Genomic DNA, 19,631 nt, shown 5'->3' with positions numbered 1-19,631 from the left:
AGCTGTCATCATTGACTCAGGGGTCACCCTAGCCTGAAGGTACTGCTCGAGTCCCTCTCGTTCCATTTCGTATCGCAAACAGTTGGAGAAAACATGTTCCGCATCTTCGTTTGCTTCCAAACATACTGGGCAATTTGGATCCTCTATCTTGAAGCGGTGTAGGTAGGCTCGAAAGCACCCATGTCTGCTCAAAAATTGCGTAAGGTAGTAATTTACTTCCCCGTGTCGTCTATTGGTCCAGCCAACAATACATAGTATGAGGCGGTGCGTCCATCGCCCATTTCCACAGAAGTCCCATCGTCTTTGCCACTCAGCTAGGGTTTGTTCCATAGCGGATTTCCAAACTTCCTTTTGAGTATTGTCACTACGCCGGTTTTCTTCACATACAGGGTGAGTCATTTTAATCTTTAATCTCAATTATCTCGTTGGCAAAGCATGCCAGCGAAAAAAGTTTCGGGTAAAAGTTTTAGGATTTTTCCCCGGCTATCTGATGATGACCTTGACAATGTCATTGAGCATGACCTTCAAGGTCAAGTCCAGTCTGCTTTAGCCAATCGTGGATTATACTTACTGCCTCGTTAGCGATTTCCGTCACCTCTTCCTTTTGCTTTGCTACTACCACTACTGCAATGTCATCTGCAAACCCTACAACTGTTGCACCTCCGGGTAGCTCTAGCCTAAGTACGCAATCGTACATGATGTTCCACAATAGTGGGCTGAGCACTGACCCTTGTGGGACGCTTCCGGTTACCTGATAGGTTTTCGTGCCGCTCTCTGTGTTATACAAAAGGGTTCTGTCTTTCAGGTAGTCAGACATAATCCTTCTTATATATGCGGGTACCTCTTTTTTTCGTAGTGCCTTCTGTATCTTGCCCCAGCTGGCTGAGTTAAACGCATTTTTAACATCCAGTGTAATAATAGCACAGTACTTCTTGGATCCTCCTTTTCATCTTTTTCCTACTGTTGCAGTTCTAGCGGTATCAACTACTAAGCTTATGGCATCAAGAGTGGAGCGTTTTTTCCTGAAGCTGTATTAATATTACGCAAGTCCGCCTGGTTTTTCAATGACTTGGTCCATTCTCACGCCGATTATGCGCTCTAAGATCTTGTCCGGGGTGTCCAGCATGGAGAGTGGTCTGTGTGTGTGTGTATGTATACCGTAATATTTCTGGAACTACTCCGTCAATATCAATAAAATTTGACATGTATATCTATTTTTGGATTCTGAATTCGGGAAAAACAGTTATTTTTTATTTTCTCAACTATATTTATTTATGACTATTTTGATTGTTGAAAAACACTATTTTGCGTTTTTTCCAATCGTCCCATTATTACAAACAACTCAGCTATACAGCTTTTAAAAGAGAATAATCGTGTTAATGGGTAAGTGTCAAATTATATCCCATTTAAATGTCAAGTGATTTGAACACTTATTTTTTTAGTAATAAATCGAAAACTGAAAAAATGAGTTTTTCTTTGCCTTGATTACCATCGTAAAAATGCCTTATTGCACTTGAGATTTTGGGAAAAAGTAGATATTTTATGTAGTTTGGCTAAGTTCATTGCGCAGTTTTTAAATCCCTATGGATCTTAAGATATCAAGGTTTGAATTTTGTTTTGAAAATTTTTTGATTCCTCATATCTCTAAAACAATGTAGTCAAATGCTTCAAAATTTTATTCAGTGATACACCATAAAAAATCTATCTGCTGTTAAAATTTTATACGATTCCGTTAAGCGGTTCTCAAGTAAAGAACTGAAATGTAAAAACCGATTTTTCTCAAAAATTTTTCTTCTTCTTATACGGTTGTCGTTGCACGTCATTAAAGTACCTCTTTATAAATTTATGTCATACTGATTTAATAGCCCAGACAATTATATAATGCATGAAAATATCTTATATGAGAACAATATATTACATATAGAGACCATAAATTAATTTGGAGAAAGCTGCGTGCCAATGAACTGGCAGCGATTTTTAAAAAGTATACATTTATTGCAAATAATAACGTTATTAAAGAAGTTTATAATTTGCAAGGAACCGTAAGAGTTTTCTTTATTTTTATCAGCTGTTTTAAACAATTATCAAGTTTGCTTAGTCTTTTAGTTTGTTTCAATTTTCATTCAAGTTTTTTAAAGATAGTTTTTTTTTTTAAATAGTACCACACAGCATGAAAATTTGTATGGAAATATTTCATGAAATATATCACAGTAGTATTTGTAAAGTATTTGTAAAATATTTCTTAAATATTGAAAAACAACTAACTAATATTTTTGAGATGTTTCTGAAATATTACACAAATATTTTATATTATATTAAAAAATAGTAATAATAACATTAATATTATCCTTAAATATTTCATGAAATATTTTTGTAATATTATAATAATATTACATATAACGTTTAAAAAAAATTTTGTTCACTTTCTTGTAATATTTCTGAAATATTACCAAAATATTTTTTATATTATTACAAAATCAGATAAAGAAAATATTACATGAAACATTTCATAAAATACTTCCGTAATATTGGACTTGTAAACTGGGCAGAGAAATTTTTTAAAACTATTCAGATAGTTTACTTTAGCAAAACAGAACACGACAGAATGAAAAGAAAACTGAATAAAATATTTGAAGAGGCAAAACCAGTTACAGGAATCTTAACTCATCATGGTTTTCTTATTTTATCTCAAAATTTATTATTAAGGGGACGGATACACCTTAAATTGTAACAAAATGAAAAATCCAATTTTTTGTTTATATTTTTCCTAAATTTAAAAAAAAAAATGAATTAAACTATCAAATATATCCAAGTATAATGTAAAAAAGATAAAACAATGTTTATATTTGCTATGTATCAGGTATGACATTTCTTTGAAAGCCGGAAAATTCAGAATTTCCATTTTTCAGTCACCGCACACTTACTTAAGATTTGGGCTTTAAAGGGCACTTTTATACTAATAGATATGCTTCAGACACATATAGTTTTTAGATAAATGTGGGGTTTTACAAAAAAATATTATTTAAAAAGTTTTCTGAAAATAATCTCCAAAAATTGTTTAAACACTTTAAAAAGTAACAAATTTTATGTTAATATCCAGACAACTTTTTTAAATAATATTTTTTTGTAAAACCCCACATTCATCTGGAATCTTTATGGGTTTATAGCATATCTATTATTATAAAAGTGCCCTTCAAAGCCCAAATCTTAAGTAAGTCTGCGGTGGCTGAAAAATGGAAATTCTGAATTTTGGCCCTCGAAGAAATGTCATACCTGATAATATAGCACATATAAACATTGTTTTATCTTTTTTACATTATACTTGGATATATTTGATAGTTTAATTCATTTTTTTAACAGTTCAGGAAAAATAATTTAAAATTTTTTGTCAATTTAAGGTGTATCCGTCACCTTAATAATAAAGCATTCAAACCCTAAAAATGAAGAAAAATTGCTTATGTAACTGAATGCATTTAAATCATCAACATTGAAACTTTTGTACTCTTTATGTGAGTATTAATACTATTATATGGGACGTTCCACGTCAAACGTAACAAAGCGCTGCCCAAAATTCCTTCTGATCTAAACATTTTTAAAAATATGGAAAATTAGCATTTTTTATGTACTTTCAATTAGTGAGGGGCGTTTTTTTTAATTTTGTTCCCAGACGGAGCTACGCGTTCCCTAACCTAAAAAAATACTACTTTACGAAATGATCAAGCTGTCAGAAATCACAGGGGCTCAGAAAAATTCTAAGCAACGACTATTTTCATGTATTTTGATCTGCTGAACAAGAATTCGACGGTATTTTTTACCGATACCTGAAGCGTTCGTCCCTAACCTCAAAAAACCCCCCCCAAAATTGCTTTTTCACGCAGTTGAGAGGTTTATTGACAGAGAGTATTTTTATGTATTTTGTGTTGCTGAACACGAAACCGGCCGCCTTTTTTACCGATACCTCAAGCGCTCGTCCCTAACCTCAAAAAACCATCCAAAATGTCTTTTTTACGAGGTTAAGAAATTTACATCTAGAGGAAAATCACTGACGAAGGCTATTTTTATGAATTTTGGTCCACTGAATTTGATCACGAAGCTAAATTTTATTTTTTTACTTTTACTTCAGTGCACTTAAATAATGTAACTGATTACTGATAATATGGTTTATACTGTGCAATTTTTTTATTGTTTCCTATGAAAGCTCTCTGCGTCTTACAGGGTTGAGACTGTCTTTTTTAATTATTACTTTTATTTTTGTATATTTGTATTATTTTGTTGAACATATTTTAAATTCAATTATTAATATTGTACTATTGATAATGGACTTGGTGCAGAGTATCTAAACACAGTAATTTTTTTGTCGGGAGAAACTAAAAACGCATGTCCTTCTGAAATGTTTGTAACAGACGGTGCAGCCGAGAATCTTTGCTTTAGTGATCTTGAAGTTTTTTCGTAATCTTTTTTGGAATAGTGAAAGAATGTTATTGATTTGAACTTTTGTCTCGCCCAGTCATAAAGTTGTTTTGAATTTAAAATCGATTCCGTAGCTTTGGCCTGCAAGCTGGTACGAGTAGCTTCTCTTTTTAACACGGCTTATGAAGTTTAGTAATATTTGGTCATTATGAACGCCATATGGAATTGACGTAATCGAGTTAATTAAATCAATAAATTTTCTAAAATGACGGTATTTCAATCATTTTCGAAAAGGAATCAGTCCATTTCATCTATTTATTTCTTTAAATCCATGAATCAGTATACACGACCAAAAATGTTTTTAACAGGTATAAAGTAAAGGTACGTCCCTGTAATGATTTAGGTTTTAAAGGCATTTGGTTTTAATCGAATGTACTTAACTAATAGAAACCAAAAGAAATAAGCTTCGTGATCAAATTCAGTGGACCAAAATTCATAAAAATAGCCTTCGTCAATGATTTTCCTCTAGATGTAAATTTCTTAACCTTTTTTTGAGGTTAGGGACGAGCGCTTGAGGTATCAGTAAAAAATACCATCGGATTCTTGTTCAGCAGATCAAAATATATGAAAATAGTCGTTGCTTAGAATTTTTCTGAGCCCCTGTGATTTCTGACAGCTTGATCATTTCGTAAAGTAGTATTTTTTTAAGGTTAGGGAACGCGTAGCTCCGTCTGGGAACAAAATTTAAAAAAACGCCCCTCACTAATTGAAAGTACATAAAAAATGCTAAATTTTCCATATTTTTAAAAATGTTTAGATCAGAAGGAATTTTGGGCGGAGCTTTGTTACGTTTGACGTGGAACGTCGCATATACATGTTTTATATAAATATATAAGAAATGCTTTGTCACTAATTTTTTTACCACTTTATTGAGTAGAAACCGCATAATACTGCATTTTTTGACTGTTTTTTCGGAGTTATGGACGAAACCCTACTGAAGAAAAGGAGATGACAATCAGCTGATTATTGGCTGATAATCTGCTGATAATCTGCTGATAATCGTGTCAAAACGTCAGCTGATTATCAGGTATTAATCATCAAAAATTGTTTAACCTTCGGTATATTTTTTCGAAGTTGTTTTAAATTAATTAAATTCATAAAATCCACATAATGAGGACCAATACGGTTTTACCATCCAGATGATAACACCAAAACACTGGCTGCCCTGGTGGAAATAATTGGGTGTGCCAAAGTGTGGCAAAGTATGCTAAAGTGTGCCAAAGTAGGCAATACTGTGCCGTACGGTACAGGTATGGCACAGTATGGTACAGTATGGCATGGCACACTTTATCGCACTTTAGCACACTATAGTACACTACGGCACAGTGAGGTATATCCCGTCGTCCGTGCGCCAAAACATTGCCACTGCACGATGCCATCATATCGTACTGTACGTATTGTCCCAGTAGAACATAACAATAAATAATTAATTAAAAAAAAAAAAATTTCTAGCGTTGGTAAGACCCGGATCCTTTAGGTTAGTTAGCTGGAGGTCTACCACTGAGCCACGAGTACTCGTTAATACGAAAATTTAGACTTATGTACTTTAAGCAGCTTTAAATACTTAGTACTTTTACAATATTAATTATTAATCACCGGTTATTGCATTAAAGCTGCTGTCCGTGTTTTGATGTTATTATCTAAATGGTAAAACCGTATTGTCCCTTATTATGTGCATTTTATAAATTTAAAACAACTTTGAAAAAATAGACCAAAGGTTACGAAATTTTTGATGATTAACACTTGATAATCAGCTGATTATCATTAGCATTTTATCACATATAAACGCCTATTTGTAACTATCAGCTTATATAATCACGCTTGCAAAATTGTATATATATATATATATATATATATATATATATATATATATATATATATATATATATATATATATATATATATATATACACAATTTTGCAAGCGCGATTCCTTCATTTAGCTTTGAGTTCTAGCTGGTCAAAGTTGAGGTTTTAAGCAATTTTTGCATTTATTGTATATTTTCTATGATCTGTCGCTCTTAAGGGATGCATTTTTAACCAAAACTACTCGAATCCTTTTTTTGTGAAATTTTCTGAATTTTTTAATAAAAATACTTTTAAAGCCCTATACATATATATATATATATATATATATATATATATATATATATATATATATATATATATATATATATATGTGTGTGTGTGTGTGTTAAAGCTTCCTTATTTGCATTTTAAACCTTAAAATATAAAAATCTGAATGTTTGATCCCGACTCCAACAACCTCAATACAGTAAAAAGATACCTTTTTATAGTAAAATGCAGCTGTAAAGTTTCAGAATGGGCCTGACCTTCTACTAGAATTTATGTAGAAAACAAACATGATATAATAGCTAACAAGTGGTTTTACATGCAAATTGGACACTTATAACCTAGTAAATTTCATGTCTACCGATACAAACACATATATCCTGAGAATTTCGCATATGCACGCTGCGGCTAATGATTTTTGTTCAAATGCCATTTATTATTGTGTTAATACTTTTTTTTTAACTTGGCACAGCGATTGATGTTTATAAAAAAAGGGCAACTAACTCTTGGTTTTTCATAATTTATTGTATTTCTTTAGTTTTGAGTAATTTTCTATTTTCTGAGCACTCGTAATGTCAGTAAAACTTGGGTTCCGGACCCCTCAATTATTTACTAATTAATTTCCGATTCACCCCTTGGAAGTATTTCATCAAATAACCATTATTCTGGCCACTTACTGTTCATTGTCATATATTTTCAGTTCATTGCCGGTTATTTTCGGTCACTTTCGGGTTATTTTGTATTTTTTCCGATTACTTTCGATTGACTTACGGTTCACTTTCGGTCGACTTCCGGTCTACATTCAGGCAACTTCCGGTTTACTCTAACCTTTAAGGTGGGGTAGTTTAGGGGTTAAAGTGAAATTATAGCTGAAGACTATAAGACACATTTTATTATAATAGAGGACTAGCGCAATTCACCTCACTCCTAACGTCGCTCAATTACAATATATATTGCAATAGTAATAAAATTCAAGTTTTTTACGATCTTTTTCCTAACGTCAATTCCTTATAGAGGTGGAAGTAAAAATTTTAAATAATAAATATTTGAAACACGAAAATTAATCATTGATTTATAATGGAAAGTAAAATTTTTAAACTAAAAATATTAAAAAACGATGACAGTCAAAAAAAAATTTTGAATTCCTGATTTAAAACAAGAATACTCTAAACTCTTGTTATTTTATATTTCCTAGTATTTCAATTCTGCATTTTCATTTTTAGAAACTGTTAAATTTCATAATTTTAGTTTTTAAATTTTTGTCTTTCAAGCTTTAATTTTTTCGAATTTTTATTTTTCTCAATTTTTTCTGCTAAGTTAAATTGATTATTCAATCACTGATGATCATAAAAATGAAGACTCTGAAATTTTAGTAAACAAATAGAAAAATTTGATGTCTTATTATTATTTAGTAGTATACTAGTACTATAGTAAGCAGCGTGAAATTTTTATATTATCAAAAAAGTTATCTATGCATATAGTTATTTATCACTGGCGAGAACATTAACATGATTCTGTAATGTATTAAAATTGTATCCTTTTCTACGTCAATTAGTCACTGTCAATGTAACATTTGTTTAAAGAAGGTTAACAAAATTTATGCTGCAAATCACCTAAACCAATTAATTAGTGCAGAAATACCTGATAAAAATGAAAATAAAAACTAGATTATTTGCTGTTGTACGACAATTTATGATACATTTATGATACTATAGATGTACTTATTTTAAAAGTAATTGCAAATTATTCTAATTCTAAAAGTCAATTAAATGATAACCATATACTTGAATTTAACAACATTTTGAAATTTTACTAGATTTTTTATACGCAATCTGCAGTTAATGTTCAGGGATTGTCAAATATTCAACTTATTGATAGACATAAAGAACATTTGATTAGTATTTATGATGCATTAACTTTATCGTTTTTTCCAATATCAAAAGATTATAAAGACAACATTTATTTCGAAACAATTCCTGAAATTCTAATAATAAAAACCGTCACTTAAGCAATAAATTTTAACAATTTAAATTAAATTTTGATAAAATTAATATTGATGAACTTGATGTATTACATACAGCTATCATTAATTAACTCTTTTAGAAGCTTACACAAAGAATAAGTAACTGCTAAGAATCAATAAAAAAATAATGTAGATAAATAAATAAAAAAAAAAACTTAACCAAAGTAAAAAGGTTAGGCGCCTTTGATGTTTTGCGTATCATTATGAATGTCAATAATCAAGTGGCGCGGTAGCGCCACGAAGGCGAGTTTGAGAAGCAGACGAAACTTTTGCGCCCGCGACACTATTTACTTCTATATTGGTATCCGAGATTTTACTTTTAGGAATAACGATACTTTCCATAATTGTTTCTAAGTAATTTTTATATATTATTACATTCGTGTGCTAATCAGTGATTTTTAATAGAAGTTGCCAAAAAAAACGCTGTCATTTATATAATAAATGACCAGTGTGAAAGGACGGTGAAGTTAGCCGCCTCCAGTGTGAAAGGACGGTGAAGTTAGCTGCGCATCAAAAATGATAGGGAATTGCTTTTTCACCTTTTTTACATATCCTCATATCATTGCGGGGTTACATACAAAAAAATATTACTGCGGCATCCTATTAAATTAAGAGTTTATATTATAGGTATAAAAATCATTCAAGAGCAGTGTCTAGGTGTACAGGGTGGCCGATGACGACATCTAGGTAGTTCGCCCCGTAGTTTTTGGAATCTAGGTGTAAAAATCATTTGAACGCGGTGTCCAGGTGTACAGAGTAGCTGATGACGAGGTCTGGGTGGTTTGCACCGTGGTTTTTGGTGTTTAGGTGTAGAAATAATTCAAAAGGGGTGTATATCAGAACAATTAGTGATAAAAATGTTACAAAAAAGCTGTGGTCAAAGGGTTAAAGATGCTTATTTTTACGACGTCGAATATGAAATACTCAAACAAAATTACAAAAAGGGATTAAAATCTCTAAAAAAAAATTAACTTTTGAAAAAGTAAAAGGTTAGGCGAGTTTGATATATTCCGCAACGAAATTACAGATAGAAAAGAACTGAGATCAATCAAACAAAGTCAAGTTTATCATATTTACTACGTAACTTGCCATGCCCGTTTCATTGTACTTATGGTGTTTGTATGACGTTCTAGTACATAAAAAGAAAATTTCAGTTGTCCACCAATAAACAAAGTGAAACGGGCATGGCAAGTTAAATAGTAATTATCTTGAGAGTTGCTCCTTGCTTCATTACGATTAAATATGAAAAACTTGACTTGACTACTTTTTCAAAAGTTAATTTTTTTTAGAGATTATTTTTACTGTGAAATTACAGATTAAAAAACAACTGAGATCAAAAAGTATAGTATTTTATAATAACTTATTTATAATAAATCAATAAATACGATATTATAAAATACACAGATAATAGATCAATAGATAATTGTTTTTTTTATATAGCCCATACTTATTATTAAAATTTAACTGTCACATTAACATTAAAACGTGTCCAACTGTATACTGCATTGAATATTTATCTGAATGTACATTTTTGAAAATAGAATGAATTTTTGAATGTCAATTTTTGAATATTGATGTGATTTTTAGTATTAAATACAATTAGAATTGACCATAATTTTAAATATTTTGATATTTCAACACTAAAATATGTGCTTTTTTTTAATTTTTTTTTTGTTTCTCTCTCGGAGAAAGTGGTATTAGGGAAAATCTTAGAAAGACCATAGCATGATTTTGTTTATGGGGTCGTCGAGACAGCCCCATCCCCAATGTTAGCCGTGTGTCGAATTCACTAACTAAACCCATCCCTCCTACGCCCAGGTGAATAAACACTCAACTGTGAAAAGGAACGCCCTCTTTGCCTTTTTCGGGTTTTATCAGTTGCCTGGGGAACAGTGTGGAGACTACCCGGTGCAATAGTTTCAGGCATTTTGGTGAAGGCACGTAGCTTTCTTTAATCTTCTTCATTACTATTTTATACGGTCGACCCCAAGGGTCTTGTTTGACCTCGTCCTGTAGTTCTTTAAGGCACCGTTGTTTGTTTTCGCGGATTTTCTTCTTAAGACTCTTTTTAGCGTCCTTCATTTCTCATCCGCGGGCATCTACTATTTCCTTGCCTAGACTAGTTTTATAGTATTTCTTCGCCTGTTGTTCTCGTCTTCTGGTCCAGTACCACACTCTACGTGAACTCGCAATCTCCTTGTCCGACCAGTATACTGGTGGTCGTCTACTGTATGCTACTCTTCGAGGCATAGCAGCGTCACATGCTCGGGTAATGTTCACCGTCACCTGATCCACCTTGCTGTTTGCCGTTCCAGACAGTTGCATTTCTTCTAGTGTTAACAGGAACATCTCCTTATCGTAATCCTTCGTTTTCCAACTAACTTTATTGGTCGTTGTACTCGTGCTGGGTTCCTATTTTGATATTCCTACCTCCATTATTATGTCCTGGTGATCACTATGTGTGTAGTGCTTACTTACTGTCCATGAAGCAACTGAGCCAATAAGGCTGCTACTAACAAACGTCAGGTTGACAATAGACCCTGCGTCTCCTCTTCTAAATGTGTGTGTGCATCCTTGGTTTACTAGGACCAAATCCAGGAGAGCGATTGCTTCTAGGAGTATTCGACCTCTGTGGTTAGTCCTTATGCTGCCCCACTTCACAGCCCACGCATTGAAGTCGCCTGCAATCAGTATCGGTTTCCTCCCTACTACGTCTTGTATGAGCCGATGTAGCAGTTGTTCGAACTTTTTGATTGGAGCGTTAGGTGAAGCGTAGCAGCTGTAAACAGTGACACCTGCTACCTCAGCCCGTATAAATCCTTTTTCACGGGTCTCCATTTTTTCACAGAAAGCAACGTTTCTACACGCCCAGATCGCTGCTTTACCCTTAGTGTCCATTTCCCACGATGGTTTATCTAGATCCTTATATTGTTCGCACACAATTGCTACGTCTACCTCTTTCTCGCGGACATACTGGTTAAGTAGGTCCTATGCTGTCTCATAGTGGTTTACATTTATCTGCACTATCTTTACTTTCGTTGGTTCTTCAGATCTTTTGATGTAGCTGAGTAGGCTGGGCTTATACAGCTACCAGCTGCATGGTCACTCTTTAATTCTCCATCCTTTTCCCGGCAGAGAATGTAACTCAGCTTGTTTGTGCAACTTTTCGCTACATGTCCTTTCGTTCCGCACTTAAAACAGCATTTACTTCTGTCGTACGTCTCTGTACACTTTTTTGGGATGTGGCCAAAACCCAGTCATTTATAGCATCTAGGTGGTCGCATCTCTTGACTAATCTCCCTAATTCTGCAATTAACCAAATCTACTTTAAGCTTTCCCCTTGCGATCGCCTTTTGGGCAATCTGGGCAGGCAGCTGTACGACGGCGGTCTGCGTATCTCCATAAGTCTTCCGAAGCGTCTTTACGGATGTCTCCTCTACTACTTCCTTCTCTTTTGAAAAGGTCTTTTATTTCAAAGATCACTTCATGCTGAAGCCTCTTAATTGTGGCTTCTTCTACCAGCACCGCTTTAACCGCTTCTTGAAGTTCCTGCGTTTTCACGTCTTTGGTGCTCCGTAGCTCCAAAAGAAAATCTCCTGCCACCGTTTTGTGTAACTCATTTCCGCTTTACTTTGCATAAATTTAAAGCTCTCCTTGTCTTTTTCCAGTGCCACTTGTCCTTTTTCAAGCCGCTTAACCTGTGACATAATCGCCGATAGATTGCTTTTAACAGACTTATGAATGTCGAATGCGTTTGACACAACATTATCCATAGAGTCCAGCCTGTCTCGGATCTTCTCCCATATGCTTTCTCGTTCTCGCTCAGCATCCCGGATTTTATTCCAGATTTTGAGAGCTCCTTTTCCTGCGTTCTCTTTTTGCTCAGTTATATTATCCATGCTTGATAATAGTCTTCATCCCGGTATGTGTCCGACTACCCTTGATCCCCCCGTCTATGGAGACAGCTGACATGGCCCCAACACATGACTGTAAGCGATGCCAGACTGGTACCATCATACCAGGATATAGTACGCGATACTGTCCTAGCCCACCTCTACTCTCACGAACCTCCCACCCCGAACAAAGTGCTTGGCTCTCTGGAGAGTTTCTGGCAGACATCAAGCAATATCACGCACTCGCCTAAGCCGATTGACCGGTACAGGCTTTGTGCCCGGCCTTCCGTCTTGCCGTCAGCGGGAGCCAAACGTGGTTCAGGTCACTTTGGCTCGCAACCTCAGATTGCCTCCCCACCCAGGATCTCTTTTTGGCAGCTTACGGGTTGCACCGTACGGCAAACGTGGCGGCCTGATTTGGTTCACGGAGCATATTTTATTTCTGCTCTACCCTCTGAGGTATATACCACAGCGAGCTCTCCCCCATCCGCCACCCGGGAACGCGCCACATACGGTTGCCTGGCTTTCCCGCGTGGATGTGTGTGTGTGTGTGTGTGTGTGTGTGTGTGTATAAGAAACTCTTTAATATTATTTACAGTTTATGAATAATACTTTTCAAATTTTAAAATTTGTATTTATTATTTGTATTTATATTAATTGATTTCCGATTTACCCTTTAGGAATACTTTAGCAAATATACATCATTCTGGTCACTTTCTGTTCATTTGCGGTATATTTCTGGTTCGTTGCCGGTTATTTTAGGTCATTTCGAGGTCATTTTGTATTTTTTCCAATTACTTCCGGTTCACTTTTGGTTCACTTCCGGTCAACTTCCTGTCGACTTCCGGTTAACTTCCGGTTTACCTTAACCCCCCTAAGAAAGGGTAGTTTTGGGAATGAAGTGAACTTTCAGCCGGAGACTACCAGACACATTTTAATATAATAGAGGAAGAGGATATATCATGTATTACATAGTACAAAATGTAATGCATGATATGTACTAGAAAATTTTAATATTTTTGATTGACGAGTTATAAAGCCAATATTTTCTTGCAGATGCTCCTGACAAGGAAATTTATTTTCTAGCTATTATCGATGTACTGACACATTATGGTGTTCGTAAACAAGCAGCAAAGGCTGCAAAAACTGTCAAGTATGGAGCAAACGTCGATGGGATTTCTACATGTGACCCAGAACAATATGGCAAACGGTTTATAGAATTTTTATGCAAAGCCATAGAATAAAATAGTATGAATTTCTAATGTAAAATATTATAATTAAAAGCGTATTATTATAAAGTATATGTCTTATTTAATAAATTATAAAGTTATTATACATAACAAAAATAAAGAAAAAAAAATGTGTACAATTGTTATATTTCCTTATTAAATTAATTTTTTAAGGTCAGTATAATAATATAACAATTAGTGTTGTGTCTATGTATTACTACCTTTTTATCATTCACCTATAAATTCATTACCTAATCATTGAAATTATCCTTTCAATAATAACAGATGTGGTAAGGTACTATTTATTTATCTATTTTTCATCAATTTATTGAGATCAGAAAAAAAATTGACAACATAAACACCTACTTCCTACAAAGGTAAACACCGTTACCTGTCTAGCACGTCTGGCTAGACTTTTTTTCAGATAGCATTTTGAACTCAAAAGTTAGAAGCAAGCCTTTTATGTATCCATATTTTGTGCTATAGCCCTATTTATTTCACAACCTATCGCCCGATTTCAGTAAAGTCCGCTTTTACGTTGTCCTCCCATCAGCGTATAGGTCTATTTAGAGGTCGCATTCCATTTGGCTTGCCTTTCATTATACGTGCTGCCGTAGGTCATCTAACATTCTTGCTACGTGCCCTGCCCATCTTATTGTCCGTAATTTAATTTTTTAGTAATATTGTTTTAATAATGCTGTGTAATTTCCTTCTTTCCTTGGTTTCCTTATCTTTCATTGTCCTGTATATTTTCCGCAGAACCATATTTTCGAATTCCCTAAAACAATTTTATTCTGCTTTAGTGGGCGCCTAAATTTCGTACCCATACTAGGTCACTGGCAGTATTATAGATCTATGTACCCTTATTTCGGCTTTTTGACATTACACGGAGAACCCTTTTCTTTGAAAAACACGATAAAATCTGCGCTATATTTATTTCGATAAACATTCACTATAAAGTAGCGTACATGTACGCAAAATAACAGTGTCGTGCGCTCAAATTTCAAATGAACGTGCACCGAAATAACAAGTGTTGGCGCGCGCCACCTATCATTCACTGAAAGACAATCGTGCATGCACTGTTTTCAAACAGCTTGCTTAGCTCAAAATAAACACTGCGCAGGTTCTGTAACCATATCTAACAAGGAAAGGTACCCAACCCGAACTCACCGATTTTGATGATTTTCACATATGTTGTAGAACATAAAAAAATAAGAGACACGTATTTTTTTTTATCGGCTAATTTTCACTTTTAAGGGGTAAAAACCTCCCCTAAAGTTAACCCCCAAAAAGCGTTTTTTTTAAATATCTCGGCTTAAAATTAATATTTTTCAATGAAACAAATTGGAGGTTATTTCTTACAAAAAGAGCAAGTATTTCATGGTGATTTGAAGAGTAAGGGTAGCATCCCCTATTTTTTAGGGGTTGAAAACATATATTTTTTGGCATAATTTTATAATAAAAATGTTTAAACCAACTAAAAAAATTGGAAAAAATGTTTAAACATCCTTAATAACAAAATTTAGTTGACGTCTTTCGGTGTTTTCATAAATATTACCCCTAAGGGGGTAAACCACCCCTAACACAAAATAACTGTAAATATGTAATTCAATACATAATATTTCGTAGAAAGTTTGTATGTAGAGGTTTTCGAGGTCGCTGATTACAAATCTATCAGATTTTGAAAATTCAAAATGGCGGAACCAATAGGACGGAAATATCGAAAAAAAATTTTATATAATAAAAAAGTTTTAAACGACTAAAAAAATTGGAAAAAATTTGTAAACATCTATAATAAACAAATTAAGTTTTTCGATTTTTTCATAGATACTACCCTTTAGGGGGTAAACCACCCCTAACACAAAATAACTATAAGTATACTTCAATCCATAATATTTTGTAGAAGGTTTGTATATAAGGGTTTTCGAGATCGCTCTTTGCAAATCTGATATCAGATTTTGAAAATTCAAAATGGCGGAACCAATGTGGTGGACGAAAATGTCGAAAAAAAATTTTAACTTTCATAAAAACTTGTTATAAATGTGTTATCTTTGTAGCCTGTACATGTGAACTAAAGAGCCTTAAACCCTAAACCCCTAAAGAACAACTAGGCTAAATGGTTGTGCTTTTTAACCAAACCACCTCAAATTCCTAAATTTGTAAACAAGAAAATTCTGTGTGTGAAGCAGTTTTATAATTTCCGTAGAAATTGTTATCAGAATGTTATTGAAATTCCTTTATTGTAAATTCAACTTATAATGTATTTTTGTTTATAATATTAGAGTATAATAATAATCTACAATCTTTTATCTTTTGCTATAGTGCATTTTTTGTATTGAGCATAAAATATATTATTTTACGATGTTTTTACAATAATGGTAGTCCTCACAAAAGTGTTTAAAGCACAATACTTTTTTGCACCAATCTCATCGTACAATTGCAATGTTTGTGCACCCTTCTATTTCACAATGTGTTGCACAAGACTTTCCAAAACTGAAATCTATAGGATTATCAAATTTATCTGGTTTTTCATTGACGTAACCGCTTTTATACCAGGAATATTTAAACAAATCTATATATCTCGGTGAAGACAGTTGGTTGTGAACCAATGATTGAAGATTAATTATATTATTTCTCACATGTAAATTCATATCATGATCCATTAACATTACATTATCAGAAAATGTTCGGACAAAGTTTTTCCAAATTCGGAATCCATAGACATCAAGTGGTTGTATTTTTCCTGTGGTTCCAGTTGGAATTTTTTTATGTTAATAATTTTATTTTGTGGCATTGTTTCTTCTATAACTTTGTCACAATGACCACTCCAAGAATCAAGTAATAGTATTGAGTGATGGCCTACATAGGGATAAAATATTTTTTCCAACCAGATTTTGAAGTGATCTACAATTAAACGACTTACTAATTAACTGATCAACGATATTACAATGTAAAAATTGTTATTAGTTCCCTTACTTGTTGTTAATTTTCCAGATTTGGATGCTTCCACGTGCACGTTTTCTGGTCTAAATATGTTTTGTTCTACAATAGGGCCAAACTTGCCACTTGGTTCCTTTAAAACAAGAAATAGCGGTGACAACAGTTGTCCAGTAGCTGATATTAGTGGCTGTATAGTATAACTATGCGTTGTTGCTGAAATTGACTGTACCAGACATTGCACTTGCTTTTCTCCTTCTACTGCTAATGTTCTTCAAAATGCATTTCTAGCTGAAATCCGCTCTGATCTGTATTATACAAATTTTCGAGTCCAATCCTTGGTATTCACGATTTAACGTCATCGATAAATGCTTCAGCTTTAGCCGTAAGTTCTGCACTACTTTCTAGTGTTTTTCTTGTTATGAACTTATTTATTTTCCTAGAAACTATTCGGTGTGCTTGCTTAAATTTGAGTAACCAATGTTTAGAAGCTTTGAATATAATATCATCAAAACCAATTTCTTTTTTAGCTTGTAAGGCCCATCGAATTATATCTTCATCATGGATAATTGAACCACTGTCGAGAGCTGCTTGAAAATTATCCAGGGTATACTGACAAATTTGTGCTACTTTTTCTCTATACGTGCCACCTTTATTAATTGAATGAGCCCAACGACGTAGCTGACTAATAGATGATACTTTTTTGAATCTGTTTTGCACTGTTTTGAGACTTAAATTTTGCTTCGTTTTGCTACTTCTCCAAAATTCTACAGCTCTTTTTTTGTATTCAAAATCTAGTTCTTCATTATCTTCTGTACATTGATTTGTTGGTGCTATATCCGGATCAGGAAAATGATGTTGCACTTCATCTTCAATTATTTCCGCATTATGGTCTTTATACTCTTCTTGAAAATCCAAAGAGTCATCAGTAATCATTTCTACATCGTTGAAATCATGTGTTGCATCTATTAAAATTTCTTTTATTTTTTCGGCCAACTCTGTTTCGTGATAATTCGTGACACTATCTGGTATGTTTAACGCTTGAAAGTATGCTAATAATAAGTTTAGAACGTTTAACGGATTAATTTTCATTTTTCAATCTAAAATGAAAACAAGCGGTAAAATTTATACAAGCTGTGTTTTTGCATGTAAGGCACGACTGCTCCATTTCTACCAGAATAAAACGAGTGAATGTAAATTGAATCAAATCATTAATTTATGCATTGGAGAAGAATTCTCGTTCCACTTTGTGATGTTCGGAAAACTCTATTTTTGGTTTTATTCAACTTTTATTCACTTTGAAATTGAATAATGTAATCTATATAAAATCACTAAAGAAAATTTTCTACAACTGTATGATACCACTGACAAACAAAAAGACGTACTATTCGTACTTTCCGGCATCGAACTAGAATACCCACAAAACTCACTCACTGCCTAAAAAATAACACAGGCAGCTGAGGTAAACACTCGATGAAAACAATCTAAAAAAAGAACATACTGATTCGCACATATTGTCAACAACTTTTATGAGTGAAAGACATTTATCTGTGGAATTATCATTGAATGTACGATAACATTCATTAAACTAATGAATGCATATAAAATTCCCTTTCAATAACAACGTGTTCTTTAATTGCAAATGAAGTTCGAGTATTAATATTCTTTTATGTATTTTTACCAATAACAAAAATTATCATAGTAATATAATAATAATAATAAGAAGAAGAAGAATAAGCATAATTGCAATAGCAATAATAACAGTAATACTGATAATAGCAATGATAATGAAAAATAATAATAATAATTAGAATAATATTTATTATTAAATTTAGATTTTTTGATAAATTCATTAAATCGTAGCAAATAGTATTATTATGGAATTCCAGACTGTAAATATTTTACTATAGATACAATAATCATTACTTCGAGAATTCATCTAAAAAACTTTCGGCTTACGAAATAATTGTAACAATGAAAAACTCCCAAGTTTGACAACATTAAATTTTATTACAAAACGCAAAAGAGTTTGATAAACTAATTTTATTAACCTATGTTTTTTCATTTGCAAAAAAGTGTGGACTTTTTGAATTTATAAAATTATATAATTATGCAATTTATGAAATACTTTATAATTTATGAAATTACTTTTGAAATTATGCTAATTTATAAAAGCAGAAAAATAAATAATCTTTGATTGAAACATAAAACGAGACGTTATTTGTTACATACAAAATGATATCGAATAAAATATCGGTAATATGTCTATACTCGTGTCTACGGTAAAGCATAGGCCTTCGGCTTGTCTGGAGGTTAGGGGTTTGGAGTCGTTTGGTTAAAAAGCACAACCATTTAGCCTATTTGTTCTTTAGGGGTTTAGGGTTTAAGGCTCTTTAGTTCACATGTACAGGCTACAAAGATCACACATTTGTAAACAAGTTTTTTTGAAAGTTAAAATTTTTTTTCGAGATTTTCGTCCACCACATTGGTTTCGCCATTTTGTATTTTTAAAATCTGATATCAGATTTGTAAAGAGCGATCTCGAAAACCCCTATATACAAACCTTCTACAAAATATTATGGATTGAAGTATACTTATAGTTATTTTGTGTTAGGGGTGGTTTACACCCCTAAGGGGAAGTATCTATGAAAAAACCGAAAAACTTAATTTGTTTATTATAGATGTTTACAAATTTTTTCCAAATTTTTTAGTCGTTTAAAACTTTTTTATTATATAAAATTTTTTTTCGATATTTCCGTCCGCCATATTGGATCCGCCATTTTGAATTTTCAAAATCTGATAACATATTTGTAATCAGCGACCTCGAAAACCTCTATATACAAACTTTCTACGAAATATTATGTATTGAATTACATATTTACAGTTATTTTGTGTTAGGGGTGGTTTACCCCCTTAGGGATAATATTTATGAAAACACCGAAAGACGTCAACTAAATTTTGTTATTAAGGATGTTTAAACATTTTTTCCAATTTTTTTTAGTCGGTT

At 32.9% G+C, this 19,631-nt stretch overlaps 1 protein-coding gene across 1 annotated transcript in view; it reads left to right on the top strand.

Annotated features, from left to right (window-relative positions):
* LOC100116347 (phosphatidylinositol 5-phosphate 4-kinase type-2 alpha) overlaps positions 1-13,818 on the top strand; it is a 246,197-nt gene extending 232,379 nt beyond the window's left edge. The window contains exon 8 of the mRNA XM_031932831.2: positions 13,515-13,818. Coding sequence (XP_031788691.1) covers positions 13,515-13,702 — 188 coding nt within the window. The 3' untranslated portion in view covers positions 13,703-13,818. The remainder of the gene's footprint in view (positions 1-13,514) is intronic.
* Positions 13,819-19,631: the final 5,813 nt, after the last annotated feature.

This window comes from Nasonia vitripennis (assembly GCF_009193385.2).
Source record: "Nasonia vitripennis strain AsymCx chromosome 5 unlocalized genomic scaffold, Nvit_psr_1.1 chr5_random0002, whole genome shotgun sequence".
Classification (NCBI taxonomy): Eukaryota; Metazoa; Arthropoda; class Insecta; order Hymenoptera; family Pteromalidae; genus Nasonia; species Nasonia vitripennis.
The sequence above is the reverse complement of the archived record's forward strand: the minus strand, read 5'-3'. Positions and strand labels throughout refer to the sequence as shown.